Source organism: Equus przewalskii, chromosome 4 (genome assembly GCF_037783145.1).
Source record: "Equus przewalskii isolate Varuska chromosome 4, EquPr2, whole genome shotgun sequence".
NCBI classification, from domain to species: domain Eukaryota; kingdom Metazoa; phylum Chordata; class Mammalia; order Perissodactyla; family Equidae; genus Equus; species Equus przewalskii.
Genome location: NC_091834.1, coordinates 61,493,827 through 61,511,899, shown reverse-complemented (window position 1 = coordinate 61,511,899; position 18,073 = coordinate 61,493,827). Strand labels below are relative to the sequence as shown.

The following is an 18,073-nucleotide window of genomic DNA, read 5'->3' as shown; positions in this document are numbered from 1 at the left end:
CTCCACCTTCACCAGACAACTCAGTGTCTGCTTTTACTAGCCACACCTCGGTGACCAAGATGGTCCTGCGCCACCTTGATCAGTCAGACCACATTTATCAAACTCCTACCATGACTCTAGCACTTGGCCAGGCTCTTAAATCAAGAGAAGTTTCTTTAGGAGTCTAGCTCCTCGCAGAAGTGCAGGCTGCCTAGGGATGGCAGTGGGCATGCGGAAGCAATATATCCTGTGTTTGCCTAAATTACCCAAGTCTTTCAGGTTAAAGAGATGTTTCTACCCTAATTATCTCAAAACAGCCTCACCTGTCCACTCTGACATGCCCACGAGTTGGAATTTATAGAAAATTCAGAGGAAAGCTGGACAATGAATGGAGGTCGGTTAGTCCATCCTGTCGGCTCCCTCTCAGGATCAAAAGCCGTTGGAGAGGGGTGGACAGAAGGCTGGCCTGAGGAACACTGGACCTGGGTTCCAAGCCTGGCTCTGTTACTGTTGTCCAGAGAAAGCTTGGGCAAGTGCCCCTCCATCTCTGGGCCTTGAATCCCCCAATTTCAGAAGGGAAGTGGAGGTGAGAAGACAGCCTTTGTCTCTGGCTCGCTGGAGGTCTGCAGGGGAATGAGGCTCGTCGTCTCTTCCCATAAGAAGAGCCTCAAGTGGAAAATCACTGAGTCCTCCTTCCCGGCTCTGTCGTTCCCGATGAGGAGAGGCCGGCTGCCGGCCTGATGGAATGAGTCTTAATGAAGCCAGACAGTCCTGCAGAAAAAACAGCCCCCTGCCAAGAAGCTTTTATTTCAGCATGACTTCCCTGGAGGGCGCATCACACCCTCCATGCCGCTTTCACGGAACCACTTCCCCATCGGTCCAGGGAGAGAGTGAGGAGGGAGCCCCCAGCACCCAGGCCTACAGACCCAACGTAGGGAGGCCCACAGGTCCTGGAGGCCTGCGAGGGCCCGGAGGACAACAGCTGCCGAGCTGTGGCATGCCAGGCCATTGCGGTGTTCCTGAAGAGAACAGGAGGTTGCCTACTCGTTTTTTTTTTGTTGTTTTAAACTGGATCATTTCTGAAATCCTGGAATTATAGAGTCAAAAGGGAGTACTGAGGCTCAAACCCAACTCAGTACACACGGCCCGTGCAAAAACATCAACAACTCAGTCAATTGACGACTGAGCAGTCCTGCCAAGATGGCAGTGTCCCGTTGGCTCACGGGAAGCAGTGGGTCCCCAGGTGTTTGCTGTGTTAGTCTCTGTACTCTTCTGTGTTGATTTCTTCCAAAGTAGGAAAAAAAGGAAGGTTCTCCCCAGAAGCCCTTCGTAAAATACCAAGCCACACCTTGGTCACTGAGAGTCTGTCTGGGTGTGCAGCACTTGGGTCTTTCAAACCCATGACACTCTGCCTGCCAGCGCCAGCCCTTCTGGCCTCTCTGGCTCTCCCATTGCTCAGGGTCTCCTCTAGGGCACAGCAGCAATGTGTGACCAACATGGCATCAGGTACCAGGCTTTGCTCTGCCACGGATGCCAGGTGTGACCCTGGGCAAGCATCTTTCCCTCTGTGAGCCTCAATTTCCCCATATGTACCACTGCAGGAGACTTCTATGGTCTTACCCGCTTGCACAGCCCTTGACGATTTACAAAGGACTTGTGTGCATTTCCTCACTGAGTCAGACTTAGGCAGGACCAAGACCCACAAATGGAGGAAGTAAGGCACTGCTCCCCCGCACTGCAATCGGGGTCTCTGACGTGGTCCAGCACTGTCTTCAGCACCTCCTGCCCCACGACGAGCTAAGGAGTGCAGAGCCAGGCACTCCCCCACCCTCAGCCTCAGCACAGGGCACTTATAGGCTACCCCAATGCCCACCTGGCAAGGACGACTCTCTGTGGCCTCTGACCTGCTGGGCCTCACCTCAGCAAAGCAGCAACCCAGACTGGCTCTTGTTTCCTCCTCTGCTAACAGCTCTGAGCTCTGGACTCCACTGGTCTTTGCTTGAGGCAAGTCCTAGCCTGAACCCAGGAGGGCTCTCCCCTCCCACCCTACTCGCCCCTCAGTCCCCAAGGCAGGCTCATGACCCCCAAAGCCAGGGCAAGGGAAGTAGGAGGAGGAGACACAGGATGGGAGGGGCATGGAGGCATCTGGTGCCCCTTGCTCATGGCCCATCACCACTGGAACCACCTCCAGCTTGTGCCCCTCAGAGCCACCTCTTCCTAAGTCCCCTGGGGCATTTTCAGTAGCCCTGGCTGGACAAGAGAGCCCAGGTCACTGAGCCAAGTGGTCCTCTCTTCCTTCTCTGAGGAGTATGAAGAATGCGCACTCTCAGGCCTGCTCTACAGTCTGTGGGAGAAGTGAGCTGGCCCACTATGCTCAGCCTGCATGGAAAGCCGCTCTGTGTGCAGGGCCTGGGGCAGCAGGGGGTGGGTGTGCAAGAGGAGAGGGATTTACAAGGACCACCCACAGTTGTGGGCCTCCAAAGAAAGGTGAGGTCACTCTTTTGCAGCATGAATCCTTCCATGCTTCCTGGAGGAGGGGGCTGTGGCCAGCAGGCCAACCTCTCCCAGCTATTTGGCACAGACCTCCTCTGGTCCTGCCAGGCAGCTTTCCCCCCAGAGTGGGGCTCCTTCCCACAGGTATATCCCTACACAGAATCCCCAGCAGCTACTTCTCCCCTCTTCTCCCTCTTCCCACCCCACCACTGCCCCCAGAACCCAGCTCAGTCTCATGAGGCCAGCCTCCAAGGGCCTTTAATCCAGGCTGGCCCCAACTCCTCTCTCAGGGTCCCAGTTGACGGGGAGCCTGGAACCAAGGCTGCATTCCCTCCTCCCCTCCCCCCCAGGAGAGCTTTGGCAGAACTCTCCATCTAGTTGATGCTTAGATAGACACATGTCAATATAAACTGGGCCCAAGTCAGTGCCTGGCCAGTGGCTGACTGGCAGGCAGCGAGAGGTGGCTGAGAACCTCACTTCCCACAGCCGGCACAGATTCCTTTCTACTCAGAGCCTGCCTTAGCCCCCAACGTGCCTGGCCTTCTGCCTGCCAAGCCCTGGCTCCCCTCTCTGGTGTGGAGAGCAGAGCTCTCCCCCAGGGATGTGCCTGGGGATCCAGGCCTCTCACATCCCTTAGTCCAGGTGTTGGATGGGTGACAAGGAACCAAGTCTGCCCTGTGCCCCAGGCAGAAATAGCCCTTCCTGGAACCAACTTAAAACGCCCTGTCTTGACTGTTGGGAAATGATCCACAACTTCCCCCAAGAAGTCCAAAGTCCAAGTTCAAAAGCAGCTCTGAAGGGGCACAGGGCTGAAATGAGTTATGAGCCCTCTCCCACGAGGGCCAAGGCCAAGGCTTGCCCTGAGCAGGCGGCCGGGCCCGAGGCCCCTCTGGCAGCCTAGCTGACCCATCTCCCAGCCCCGGTCTCACCCTGTCCCTCCAAACTCTGCCCTGGCCACCCCAGGCAACTGTCTACTCCTCTCCTGGCCCTGTTCTCGCTGACCTTGGGCCTCTGCACACACTGTTCTCCTTACTGGAATGCCGTTCATTCCCCTCCCCTCCGTTAGACTGGATAACTAATGTATTTGTCCATGCGTTCACGCCACAAAAATTCTGAGGGCCTCTTCTGTGGGCTGGATGCCAGGGACGGGCTCTGAACCAGGCAGCCCAGGAAAGCCCCTGTTCCATGGTGCTGGTGTTCTCAGGGGACGGGTGGGGGCGGACAGTGACAGGTAACAACGCTGATGAACAAGGGCACCAACCGGTGGGGAGGCCTTGAAGCAGGCCCGGGTTTGTCTCCAGTGGGGAGGTCAGGTAAGGCCTCCCTAAAGTCATGGCCTCTGCACAGTGAGGAGCCAGCACCCAGGGCCTAGTGGGCCCAGGAAGGAGTTTGAGGGATCTGCTGGGAAGGAGGAAACTGAGGGAGGAACAAGCTTGCACAAGGATGTGTGTACAGGGGAATCAGGAGTCCTATTTATCCTCCAGATCTCAGTGAGATTAAAATGCTACTCCTCGAGGAAGCCTGCCCAACCCTCTTCAGGTCAGGTGAACCCTTAGCATCCTGCACAACCCCTCTAAGCTCCTGTCTATTTGTCTGGCTCTCGTGTTGAATCGTAGGTGCCATGAAGGCAAGGCCACAGCTGTCTCAAGCCTGCTGTTCCCTGTCAAGCACCTGCTAAGCACTTCCTGCCTGCTCCTTTTCCCTGCAAGCAGGGAAGGCAGGCAGCTGGGTGTATGTGTGCTCGGAGTCCGGGCAGCCTTTGAGGGCAGCCAGAGGTCCCTCACTTAGCGAGTTCCACCCAGTCAGGAGTGTTCCTGAAATGGAGCACTGTGCTGGCCTCTCCGGGAGAGTCGATGGCAAGGTCTCCGCCCATGACGTAAACCCAAACCTCTCAGCACTTTGCTGGGCTGGCCTTCCAGAGCGGGTGGTGGGGGATGGTCCTGCACAGACAGGAGCAGCAACGGATGGAGCCGGCGGGGCAGCAAGAAGAGCAAGGGCAAGGTGAGATCACACTGTGGAAATGTTATGTCGCTGTGCCTCTGGTTACGGTGATGCCGCGCTTCTGGTCAGCATCTTTGGCTTGAGAGGAAACACCTTGACTATTACTTTGTCAAGAAATTAGACAAATTATATTATTAGATAAATTATAAAATGCCAAGCATGAAAAGCTACCTTACTTAGACCTTGTCAAAGGCAAAATCCTTTACGCTGGCAAAATGTGTTTCATTTGTACCGAGCTTGGCTGGATGTGTGGGGACCAGGTTCTCTCCCGGGAATCTGAACATGAATAAATGGGGAATGAGCCTCGTCTTTACTACACCTAAGCTTAAAAAAAAGGAGGGGGACACTGAAATGCCCATGTCAAAGAGCAAGTCCCTTTAATTAAAGTTCAGGAACTGGCAAAACTAAGCTGCGGTTTTAGAATCCATTTAATTACAACTTATAGGAGGAGAATGGAGGTATCTACTGGACAAGAGGATTCTTCCAGGGTGCTGGAAATATATTCTTTCTTGACCTGGGTGATGTGTTCCCGGGTGTGTGATTCCTTGAGCAGAACACATATGAGCTGTACACGTTTTTGAGTTGTGCACTTTTCTGTATGTAAGTTACATTTCAACTTTTAAAAAAATGACAAGTGCCAGAAGTTCTGTAGCTCCGAGGACAATGCAGTACAAGCTAGTAACTGGGCGGGCAGGGAGGGTAAGAAGGCTGCCTCCTGAAATTGGCTGTGCTGGCCTGACCCCAGCCAGCACCCTGCCAATCCCTCTATCTCAGCACAGCAGTGGTGTGGGATTATGGTTTTTTATCCATCCCTCAACCTCATAGACCGTTATGCAGGATAGAGAATGCATCTATTTCTCTCTGTATCACTTGTGCTTGCACACAGATATTCCAGAAATATCTGTTGAGTGAGTGAGAATGCGAATGAGGTGCCCATGTGCAAACACTTCATGTGTGAGATGGAAAATAAATGGCCGGAGGGAGTGGAAGCAATGCCCTGTGGGGCTGGCTGGAATGTGTGGTAATGGCTGTTGGCAGAGGTGAGGTAACACGGGGAGGGAGAGGAGGCCTGGACTCAGTCAAAGGGTCAGCAGGGTGACGTGGGTATGGACGGGATTAGGGCAGCTGTTGTGTTCAGCTTCTGAGGAGGGGGGTGGCCTCAGTTTCGATGCCACTCCAGCACCCTCTTACCACATGGCACAGGACTTACCACCCTCCCTGCTTTTGGAAACACATTCACACAGGTCATTTCAACTGGTCAGTACCGGCCCTGTTAGCCAGGCGCCATTTCCCTTTCCAGAAGACGGGAAATATCAGGGAACACACACGCTTCCTTGCTTGTTTTTTCTGGACACTGCGGAGAAGCCTTGGGAAAAGAAGATATTGCCAGAATGAGCGTTAACTTACCTCGCATAGTCAGCTCTGCTATCTCCTTCAAACAGGAGTTTCTGTAGGACACAGCCTTGGACAGCTGCCAGAACCCCACAGGGACCCCCCTGCAAAGAAGGACGTGCATTAGTGCCAGTGAGAACAGACCCAGGGCAGAGCTGTCTGTTCCTCCAGAACCAGCCACCGACCATAGGGTACAGAGCACAGGGGCCCGCCGAGCCTCTCCAACAGGGGTCTCCGACGTGGCAACTATTCTATGGAGCGCTGACCCTGAGTCACATAGAGGGGGCGACAAAGGCCCGGGTGCCCATCGCTGGAGGAAGGAGCGAGCCTGCAATATCTGATGGCAGGAAAGCAACTCTTCACATCCAGTCATTTGTGAAGGTGTGATGCCATGGACACCACCACCGGTTTCCAGGGAAATGTCTCTATGTCCACAGGCTGAGGATGTCAACTGTCTACCCAGCCTTCAAGGCCCATCCTGAAGGCCTCCTCCTTCAGGAAGCCTCCCCCAACGGTCTCAGCTAGAAGCGAGCCCTTTGGCAGCCTCCACTGATGTGAGCAACCTTCTGCCCAGCTTGCTGTCTGCCTCAGCACCCATTAGGTGGTCTTTGTCCCCTCCCACACTGGAGTGACAAGGCTCCTTGAGAAGCTCATCCCTGTAGGCATCAACAAGTACAAGGACCTGTCCAAGCAGTGGGCCACGGGTGCCCTTGAATGGGGGGTGCAAGGGACGTGCTGAGCTTGGCCATTCCAGGGACAGAGCTGGTGGTCCTGGGGTTCTTCCTCAGGCAGTGTGGGGCAGCGGGAGGCCCCTGGGGCTTGAAACATGAACCCAGTTGAGCCGCAGGATTTAGAGTGTCTTCTGGCCCTTAAAGTGTACATCTTAGGAAATGTGTATAACCATGTTCAAATCCCGCCACGATCCATCTAGATTTCCCTGTCCTATGTCACACCTCCTCCTGCTGCTCCTCATGCTTGATACCTTTGCCATTTCCTGGGGCCCCAGGACTTCCATATGGCCTCCCCTTTGTTCATGCTGTCACCTGCCTCAAGTGTCCTTTCTCTAGCTCTACCTGCAAAATTTCTCAGTCCTCAGTGCATTTCTCAATCCTCAGCCTAAGAACCCTCTCTGGTGCCCCTCACCAGATGCAAGGCCTCCTGCTCCCTCTAAGAGAGGATTCCAGCACCATGCACCACTCACAGTAGGGGTTGCGTGCCCCAGCTCTTGCTCCGCCGGCCACACGCGGAGTTCCTGCACTTGGCGACAATTCAGCAAACATGGGGCTGGCCAGCGCTGGACAGCCCAGGTAATGCGAACAGGATTTACCAGGCTGGGGGACGCCCCACTCCTATTCATGATGGGCTCCCCACACAAAGGTCCCTTGGGAAATGTAAAAGCCACCTACCTTGTTCTGAACAATGCCATACTTTAACGAGGCTGCGTCACTAAAGGAAAAACTCTGAAGTTTCCATTCTTCATTGAAACAGCAAAAGCTGGAACCAAACAGAAGGGTCTTTAGGTCCTGTCAAAACGAGAGAGTTTTATTGGTTGTTTTAAAAGCAAACAATATACTGCTCGGTGTATATATTCCCACAGGAGCTGGTCTTGAATTCTAGCACGACAGAATGTTTTTCAGAGGGTCATCTATTTTCTGTTTATTTTGCAAACCCATTCTTCTCATAACTGAGGAAAGAGTAAAATCGACCCTGAGGGTCTTACCTCTGGAACATCTGTAAACCCAACTAGCCTGTGCTGACTCAGACAAGGATTTTTTTAGGTTCCTTAGAGGAATCTAAATTTTTGAAACACAAAATTTTAGTTTTATAAGGGATCTTGGAGGTTCTTGACTGCACCTTAGTTAGAATAATCTATGGAGCTCCTAACAATCCTGATGCTCAGACCACATGCCAGGCCAATGAAATCAGAACCCCTGGGCATCAGGCTCTGGTATCTGTAGTTTTAAATGCTCCCCAGGTGATTCCAGTATGCAGCCAAGTTTGAGAATTGATGCTCTAGGATAAGCTTAGCAAGCTGTGAGCCACAGGCCAAATCCGGCCCCCCACTTGTTTTGCAAATAAAGTTTTATTGAAACACAGCAATGCCCATTTGTTTACATATTGTCTATGTTTGCTTTTCATTACAATGGCAGAGCTGAACGGTTGAAAGAAAGCCAAAATACACTACCTGGCCTTTTACAGAAGAAGTTTGCCAACCCTGCTCTAGTATAATCTCTTACTACAAGGAAGAATCTCCTCATGACATCACCCACTAGTGGTCCCCCCACAAACTCAGCTTGAACACCCCAACCATCCAGTGAAGGGGTTCCACCACCTCTAAAGGCAGCCCCTCCGTTTTCTCACAGCTTATTCTCTAAACTTCTGGCTGATATTCAGCTCACTGTTCATCTCTCATCAACTAAAGCCCCACCCCACCAGAGCCCCAGAACGTGCCAACACCTCCCCACTGACCACCCCTTGGGCCTCGGACAGGAAGGCAGAACCTCTCCCTGGATGCCCCCTCCCCATGCCGGCTACCTTCTCTCTCCACCATGATTTTACATCCCAGGGTCTCTGAAGGGCCAACACGTGGATTCTGTTGCCACCTCCCCAGACTCCCTCTCCTAGCAGATCTTTCTTACAGACTCAGATTATTTCCCTCTAGAATCAGCTCTTTTTTTCTTTTCATTAAGTACAAGGAGAATCTCTGTGACAGAGGCATGTGTCTACGTGTCATCAAATGTAAGCTGGTGGCACACAGGAGAGATGGGGGGGTGAATGCACCTGTCAGGGCTTGGTTCCTCTTGTGCCAAGTACAACCATCCACGTATGTGAACTGAGTTTGCTGAGAGCCTAGAAACTATAGGGAGACTTGAGTCTTCTGGCTGATGCCCATGTCTGCTCTCTTAACAACAGGATGACAGCTCCCAGCCAGGCACAGAATAGTCTTCAGGTCAGAGGGTCATGAGCCTGGAAACCTGGGTTCCACTTGCCGAGGATGCTCTGAGGCCTGGGCCCTCCTTTCCTCTGTGTGGGCCTCAGGTTTTCCACTGCTTTTAGGGATGCTACCACTGGGTGGTCTCTAGGGGCCTCTAAGGACCCTTCCCACAATGTGAGTACCCAGTGCAAAGAATCCAAGCCCTGTGGCTACAGATAGCCAAAGCACCTACTCCTGGGTTTGGGGCCACTTAAATGTGTCTGACCCCCTGTGGTTTCAAAAGAAGGAAAGGAAAGGGAGGGGAGGAATGGGGAGGGAGAAAACCTCCAGAAAAATCTTTGGCTTTTTTTATCTGTGTGCTGAGTAAATACTTGGTAAGTAGGAAGAGAAGGGGGTCAGTTGTGTCCCCAGGAGTTTTATTTTTTCCTCTTGAATCCTGGCCGAAAAGCCAGTGGAGGACAGCGGGAGCAGCATTCCATCCCATAGGAACCACTGGCCACGGGGAGAGGTGAGGCCATCTGGCAGCTGAGGATGGTGAGGAATCCAGGACATCCCTGCAGAGGAGGCTGCTGAGGCCAGGAACCTGCTCCCTGAGTCCTGCGACCTCAAGTCCCTCCAGGAGGCCCTTGGAGGGAACCCAGATGGTGCTAAAGAATTGTTAATGCTTCCCCGTCCTTCCCTCACTGCAACCCAGCCTGAGCCCAGCTTAGGAGACTAGCAGGAGCAGAGCCAGTCTAAGGAGGACAATTGTCCCTTTGTCATCACAATTCTGGAGTTGCCCATTGCAGATGTGGTGAAGTGGCTCTGGGCCAAAAGAAGAACTAGATGCTGGAATGTTGGAATGGGAGGAGGTCATATCCTCACCTTTTGTCTCGGACAGGGAAGGGGAGTGGCCAGGACTAGGTCCCCGTTTTCCTGACTCTCAGTTAAGGTTTTCTTCTACACCACACCCAAATTTCCATTTTAACCATGACCCAGAGATTATAACGAGATGGATGGGACCAGAAAGATCAAAATCACCTCATCCACACCAATTCAAATCAAGATATAGCAACTTGTAACTTGACACCTACCTTTGCCACTGAGAGGTCGATTGGCTTTGACACTGTCTGCAGCTTGAGCAGGGATGGGACTGGAGACAGGAGGACTTCTTCCCTTACCAGTTCATCCTCCACATCCTCTGAAAGAAAACCATGGTCGTGTGAGCTCCTCGTTACGACTCACAGAGAATAAAATATGAAGTCATTTAACACCGAGGACTCCGCTGACTTTGGAGGTGGTGTGAATGAAAAGAGGGCTCCCCACCATCCACCTCTCTCCCCTTTGGGGCTCCCAGGCCTTCATCAGAAGGAAAAAGGGCAGAGCAAGAAACCCCTTGCTTCTTGTCGCAGCCCCACGCTGGTCCACACCACAAGGATGCTGGCGAGTGGGACTTGGCTATTGGTCCACTAGAAAGTTCTGCTTGTAAACCTGCAGTGAAACAAATGCCCAGGGCCTAAGCCATTGAGTCAGGCCCAGAAAAGCCTCCCTCAGACACATTTCTTACAAAAGGTGGGCAGGACGTGCAAATCCGTCCTCCTGAGGGTACAAACATGAAGAGGGCAGAAGGAGAAAAGAAAACGCCACTATTTCTGATAAAATTGCAATAATAATAGATTATCACTATTGTGGCTTTCATTTATTAACCATCTGTGTTTTATCCCCCTAACAGCCCCACTGGGGAGCACTTACCATTACTCTCGTTTACAGTTGAGGAAACTGAGGCTTAAGAGAAGTTAAGTGACTGGCCTAAAGTCACGCAGAAGGGAAGTGGCAGTGACAGGATACAAACCCAGGCCGACTCCTAATCGCTCTGCCATCCTGCCAGCCAGACCTCCCCGGACCTCCAGCCAGAGGGTCACTAAGTGTCATTCCGGATATTGTCCTCTCACAGCTGGGGCGGCTGAGGTCCAGAGAGGGGCCGAGCATGACTCTAGGCAGCACCAGCCTGTGTCTTCCCAGCCGGCCAAGGCTCCCTCTCACCGTTACACCCACTGCCACAGCATTTCCCAAAACAGTCAGACAAAGGACCCAAGTGAAAACAACCGAGAGCAATTATGCTCACAAAGCTGAGCAGGCCGGTCTCCAGAGAGTCTCTGTTTCCCACTTTCCCAAGACTAAATGATTATTTAAAAAGCATGCCACACTCTGTAGAAATCAACATGCTTTCCCACAATTCTGTGTATCGGGGCCTATAGAAATGTCACTATCCCTGCCCCACATCTTCTGGAGATGGTGTCCAAAGGCCAACGTCCCCAGGACATGTGTCTTATATCTTATTCTACAGCCTCCTCTTCTCCCCTGGGAGAGGAGCAGGCACAGCACGAGGCCGACTCCTAGAGGATGAGTCCACTGAAAAGGAGGCAGATTCTACCTCCAGGCTGGAAATAATTTAAAAGTAAGTCTGGAATTTAATTGAGAACCTGAATTTAAAAGAGAACCTTTCTTAGTCAGGGCCTCTGAAAAAACCACCCTGTGACCAGGGCCTTAAAAATATACCTTGAAATAAAGACCAGATGTTCACCCAGCAACATACATGGGTCTTAAAAGCATGGTGTTGGGTAGAGAAAGTAAGAAAGCAAATGAGATCTAGAACACAATACGATTTACATCCATTACAAATAGCTGCACGCAGAACAACACGACACATTTTGCAAGAACATACACATGCAAAAAGATATCAACTAAATACATGAGAATGGTTGCTTACGGACAGGAGGGTCATGGAAGTGTGGGATGGGGCTAAAGGGAGACTAGGAAGGAAAGGCAAGAGGGAGGAAGGAGGAAGGATGAGGGAGGGAGGGAGGGAGGGAAGAAGGCCAGGTCAGGCTTTGCAAAGATCAATACTGAGAATGTTCACTGGAGGAATAGAGATGGGTGATTAACTCAACCATAGGTAACTGAGGCCCAAAACCGAGGGGGAGAGTAACCTGAGTGATCCCACCAGGGCTCCTTTCAATGCCTCAGGCCAGACTGTTTCCTGGAGGCACAGAAGGGGCAGGATTGACGCCTATTTGGTGGCTTCTGTTTAGTATGAGTTTGTCCAGGAGGGAGCGGGGCTGAACCATGCTCTGCTGGGGCCCCATGAAGCAAGCCTGAGGATGGAGGCTGGGGGCCAGGGGAAGGGACCGGGTGGAGTCCCAGGGGGACGCAGCCTCCCTGGGCTTCTGCCAGGAGGAAGTTGGCCGCTGTGCAGGGAGTTGGTTCAGGACCACATAGCAGGCCTCGGGCACAGATGTGGCGGGACCACCATGCAAGGGAAAAACAAAGCACTCAGAATGACATGTTGGCCCAGCAGACAAAACCTTCTGCAAATGCCAGTGGTTTGAGAACGCTATTTTTAAGGCCCTGGTATAAATGTCTGGTTGAAAAGAAGCAAGGAATTTTGTTTCCCATACCATTTTATTTACCCTTTGGAAAAACTATATATATGTTTTCAGACATAACATATATTAGAATACATAATAGAGGCCCATATACTTCTTTTTCCAGATGCCTGCTCAGTATTACCTACTGAGTATAAGATATCTTCTCCGGGAAGCGCCCGAACGCCCCAGACTCAGGAATCTCAGAAAGGTGCCCCTCCAGGCTTCGGTTCTGATAACAGACTCCATCTCCCCAGCCCTCCACCGGAGACCAAGGCTGAAACCTCAACCCTCTCCCACACACCACATTGCTCCAGCCTCCAGATTATTCTGCCTCCAGAAAGTCTCAGCCCTTGCCTCCGCCCTTTCCCTCTCCACTGTTACAATAATATGCCATTATTCTCTATTTGTTCATCAAGCAGTTTATTGACCTCTCATGATGTGCTATGGGTTATGTGGGACAGAGGAGGTCCAGAAATGATTAAAACACCACCACCCCTGTCTTCAAGGATCTCACTGCCTAGAAGAGGGGACAGAGCCCTGAAGAAATAACATAACATGGGGCTGGCCCCGTGGCTGAGTGGTTGAGTTTGTGCGCTCCGCTGTAGGCGGCCCACTGCTTCATTGGTTCGAGTCCTGGGCGCGGACATGGCACTGCTCATCAGGCCACGCTGAGGTAGCGTCCCACATGCCACAACTAGAAGGACCCACAACAAAGAATATACAACTGTGTACTGGGGGGCTTTGGGGAGAAAAAGGAAAAAATAAAAAAAATCTAAAAAAAAAAAAAAAAAAGAAATAACATAACACAAGTGCTAAAATAGAGACAAGTCCAAAGGTTTTAAGAGCCCAGTGGAAGAGGCAAATAATTCTGCCTTAAAGGGTCAGAGAAGCTCCTCATAAGAGGTAAATATTTGAGCGGGTCTTGAAATGCTCATAGGATTTCCCCAGATAGAACAGGGGTCCAATTGCCTCCTTTCTGGACTATTCCAAGAGCCCCCTCACCAGTCTCCCAATGTCCAGGCTCTTATTCCTAAAATCCATCCTCCACACACATGCAGAGAGCCCCAGACACACAGCCCCGGACACATGGCTCACAGCAGAGAATCTTCAAGTGCTCCTTACTGGCTAATGACCTACACTCAAACCCTTAGCACTCAAGACCATCCTTGCCCGGCCACAGCTTCCTGCCCAGCCCCGTCTCCCCCTGACCCCACACCTTCCCCTACAGGCCAGTCGCCTCAAACCAATCTCTCTCTCACACTCCCGACCTTTGACCATGTGGTTCCTCTCACATCTCTACTGGGCAAGACCTTGCCCATCCTTCAAAGCCCAGTCTAAATACCACCTCACCATGGGAACTTCCAGAACCCACCACAGAACTTGGCTTACACGCCCCTTGAAGCAGTGAGGAACTGCTGATCGTCTGCTCTATGCGTTGCTACCAGAGGACACCTCTTCTTTGTCCCACCCAACCCTGCCCTCAAAGAAGGCAAGCCCACTTTTTATTCACCTTGATCTGCTTTCAATAGTCCTGCAGATGCCCTGGCAGGTAACTGCTGACAAAATTTGCTGAACTGAACCAAATGAAAAGGAATAGGGGTGGGGAAGGGAATGTCATTCCTCCAACCAAATTTTACTCCTTGTTTCTGCCCCCCACACCAACACTTCTCTTTCCCGTTCTCTTGGTGACTGGGTTCCATGATCTCTTCTCTTTTATCTCCTTCTCCTTTTCTAAGTCGTTAGCTGAGCCACTAGCAAAGAGGGGTCTGCCTCCCTCTGGAAAACACACAGCCACAGACACACACACACTTCAAACAGCTGGGTTCTGAGGGAACTTCCTTCCAGTCGAAGCCTGCTGGGTTCTGAAGGCTGGAAACTGATTTGCCTCGTGTTCAGACAGGAGTGGCTTTCACTGTAAAATCTTCAAGTGCAGCACTTTACGGAGCGGCTTCAGATGCCAGCGTCTCCTGGCTCCGCACTGCATCCTGCGTGGCCACGTGCAGAATCCTGACCCCTCCCAGGCAGGCCAAACGATCCCCACCGGCCACGTCTGATGATTCAGACTCGAGGAACTGTTACCTCTGAAGGGAGCTAAGCAGAATAAACAATCCTGCCTCCATCATTCAAGGGCCTGCCCCTGCGCTTTCAACTTCATCTAAGCAAACCGTCAGACTGCGCGCCTCACACGAGAAGCTTCTAAAGGGCGCACTGCTTGCTTCCTTCGCTTTAAAAGGGAGCACTTAAAAGGAGAGGAAAAGCATGCGAATAACTCTTAGATCTCAAAGTGGTGCAACAGGTAAACTGCCGGCTTCCAGAAGAGCAAATGTCAACGGCACTTTCATGTCTGCTCGTTGGTTCGTCATCCTCTGTTCTCCTGCTGCTTTTGACAAGCCCTGCAACACTCAGTCTTTGGGGAGTAGAGAATTATAGAAAAAGAGATAAAGAAAGATTCCTTCAACACTACAGAGTGGGTAGGTCGACACGTTCTCCACCTTGATCTCGGAGAGAAGTCACACAGATGTAAACGTATGTGAAGCACACCGAGGCACGCTAAAGTTCTGTGCACTGATGCACTTCACAGCTTGTATTTTACACCTCAATAATATGTTGATAAATATTTTTAAAAGGATGGATTTCCCCAGGCAGAGCTGTACCACTGTTTTGACTGAGAACTGTCTTCTGGAGACCTTAGTAGGCTCTAAATGACCCTAAAAGAACCTCCAAATGCAGCAGAAAAGTCTCCTCTGGCCACCCAGTGTGGATCCAGAAACACCCAGACTTCTTACAAGGATTTCTCCAGGAGAGAAAGACAGTCGGTGGAAGAAGACATCAACCCAAAAGAGAGAAGCCTGCTCTAGTCTCCCGGCCAGCCTCTCCTTCCTGAGGTCAGGTGGGAAGAAAGAAGCCCCTACCCCAGCCAGCAGAGAGCCCCACCATGGACCCAGGACCTCCCAGACAGAGCAAATGAAGCCACCTGCACCCTGATGGGCACAGCACAGAGGCACCAGCTGCACCTACCGAGCTGCAGGACTCCCAGCTCATCATCGGCCTTGTTGGACACTGGCAGCTGATTTTTCCTAGAAAAAAAGAGAACGTCAATGTACCAGAGGAGCATGACAGAGAAGTGCAAACAGCAGAGAAGAATGGGAGGAGTACCGGCTAGGGGTTCAGGAGACGGGTTCCCTCCAGCCCTGGCCCTGCCACTCTGTGTGGGCCTTGCCCCACTCCCTCTCTGAGCCACCAAGAGGTTCCATACCAGATGGGACCAAATGGCCTCCAAGGTGCCTTTCAAGTCTGTGTTCTTACAGACACACACAAACAAATCAAGTCCTTGCAATCATTGCACAGATTTTTTCATCTCATCTCTCTGTATATTGTTTTTGCTCGCCTTCTTACAAAGCTATCAGTAGCTATTTATAAGAAACCTCTGAAATGCACCAAAGAACCTGTCCTGTATCCTTCTATTACCTGAAAAAATTGCCCATGATTCTGATTTGTAAATTCAGGTATGTGTAGGCAGAACTTTCTTAAAATGATCTACCTGTATCTTAGCCCTCTTTAGGTTCTTTTTGTTTCCTCCAGCATGCATATATGTGAACTAAAGTAAAATCATTTTTTTAAAAGGCTGTATTAAAAATAACAATATTACATCACTCTCTGAAAACCCATTTACTATATTAAAAAATGACAGCTCTTTTGAACGTGGCATTGAAATATATTTTCCTCCAAGATCCTTGCAGGGTAAGATAGGATTGAAGTAACGATCGTAATCTTGCTGTGGTCCCTTCTATTGAATTGGCTTCCTCCTGAAGATGTATGAAGGGGCGTGAGTGGAAGACCGCGGAGGACACACAGTACCAAAGCCGCGAGCACGCACGTACGGCTCTGGATCCCAGGCTTCTTTCTTGCGCGCTGGAACGTGGAGCTGCTTCCCCGCCGTTCCCAGGCAGCCCTAATCCTCCCCTTGTCCTCCCGCACTCAGTCAAGCCCATTTCTTCCATTTGAAACTGTAAAATTCCTATACCCCTACGCTACCAGGATTCTGCAAGTGTTCTCGGGGGAATGGTGAAAGAAAGAACTGCAAAGAGGAGCTAAGGCATAGGGGAGCAGCAGAAGGGTGTGAAAGAGGGAGGCGATGCAGAGACTGTGTCAGAGCCACCCCTCCCTGGCCCCAGCAATGAGGGACTGTGCTTTCATAAGAACCCTCTGCCAGCCATGCCTCTGCCATCCCCACCAGCTCTGCCACTAACGGCTGAGGACCTGAGTCCTACCTCTATCTATCCCTTCTGTCACTATTTCATCCAGAAACTAATGCAAGGTGCCTTCCTCTGGCTGTGCCTCTGAGTCCCTGTGTGAAAAATGAGGACCGAGACATGGGTACTAGATGGCCTCTAAAATCCGCCTTGAACCATTTCAAGCAGGGCACAGCAGCAGCAAAGACATCTCTGGAACATCCTGGAGGCAACACATCTCTCTTGTACCCATCTCTGCTCTCTGCCTCCTTGTCTCTTACCCAGATCATTGCAACAGCCTCCTAACTGGTTTCCTGACCCCCAGTGTGATGCCCGCCCCCCACGCCAGCCCCCACATCTTCACACAGTTGTCAAAGGCATCTTTCTAAACGGCAAATCTGACCATGCCATGGCCTGGCTGAAATTCTTCAAAGGTTCCCCACCATCATCATCATCATCAACAGCAATAATCATATTTATAATGATGACAGAAATAAGAACAGCAAAGCCTTTCTGACTCCTTTGACTGTTCCAGGTACTGTGCTGCGTGCTTTGCAAGTATCAAGAGCCATCTGCTTCTTAGAACAGCCTTATGAAGTAGTTATTGCACTGAGCGTCAGAGAGGTCCAGTAACTTTCCCAGAGTTACACAGCAAGTAAGTGGCAGCACAGGAATCCTAACCTAGGCAATGACTCCAAAGATAATGGCTGCAACCATCACATATAATACTTCCTTATAAAATAAAATCCAGTCCCATTAGGGTGCCCTATGAGCTATCTATGATCTGGCCACCTACCGCCCCAGCCTGACCTCCCTCTGTATCCTCACGCTCCCCCTGCATTCCTCCATGCTGAACTTCTCCAGCTATGCCTCTATACCTTTCTCCTAAGCTATTCAATCAGCTAGAATATCCTTTGGCAAACTCATACTAACCCTATAAAGCCCTGGTGGGACGTCACCTCCTTCTCAACTCCAAAGCATGCATTCATTCACTTCTCCATTCACTCATCCAGCAAACACATGACAGTTACCTGGCAGGCCTGGTTTCCTGAGGGAACCTCAGCCAGGAAAAACGGACAGACGTAAGTCACAATATGATATGGTATCGGAGGCTGAATAATGACCCTAAAGATACCCATGCCTTGGAATCTGTGGATGGTACCTTAAACGGCAAAAAGGACTTTGCATTTAGGACTAAGTTACAGATCTTGAGATGGAAGAGAGTATCCTGGATTATCCAGGTGGAACCAATGTAATTCTAAGCATCTTTATAACAGAGAAGCAGAAGGACGTCTGACACAGAAGAAGAGAGGTGATGTGATGCCAGAAGCAGAGGTTGAAGTGATGCGCCTTGAAGATGGAGGAAGGAGCCACAAGTCATGGAATGTGGGTGGCTCCTAGAAGCTGAAAAAGCAAAGAAACAGATTCTCCCCAGGCACCTTCTGAAAGAACTAGCCCTGCCAACAACTTGACTTCAGCCCCGTGGAACTGATTTCACACTTTGGTCCTCCAGAACAGCGAGGTAACAAATCCACGTTGTTTTAAGCCATTAAGTTGCGGTAATTTGTTACAGCAGCTGCAGGAAACTAATACACATGGGGAGAGACATAACCAAGGAGGAACAAAGGATGGCA

The 18,073-nt window shown here is 51.1% G+C and overlaps 1 protein-coding gene and 1 long non-coding RNA gene across 7 annotated transcripts in view; one reads left to right on the top strand and one right to left on the bottom strand.

Annotated features, from left to right (window-relative positions):
- MINDY4 (MINDY lysine 48 deubiquitinase 4) overlaps positions 1-18,073 on the bottom strand; it is a 114,067-nt gene that overhangs the window by 44,173 nt on the left and 51,821 nt on the right. For all 6 annotated transcript variants that reach the window (XM_070616156.1, XM_070616153.1, XM_070616152.1 and 3 more), the window contains exons 6-9: positions 15,226-15,284; positions 9,874-9,980; positions 7,272-7,388; positions 5,881-5,969 (exon numbers count right to left, since the gene is read on the bottom strand). In XM_070616156.1, coding sequence (XP_070472257.1) covers positions 5,881-5,969; positions 7,272-7,388; positions 9,874-9,980; positions 15,226-15,284 — 372 coding nt within the window. The remainder of the gene's footprint in view (positions 1-5,880; positions 5,970-7,271; positions 7,389-9,873; positions 9,981-15,225; positions 15,285-18,073) is intronic.
- Positions 4,390-18,073, top strand: part of LOC139082861 (uncharacterized) — a 28,368-nt gene continuing 14,684 nt past the window's right edge. Inside the window, exon 1 of the long non-coding RNA XR_011539191.1 lies at positions 4,390-4,473. This is a non-coding gene — a long non-coding RNA (uncharacterized lncRNA). The remainder of the gene's footprint in view (positions 4,474-18,073) is intronic.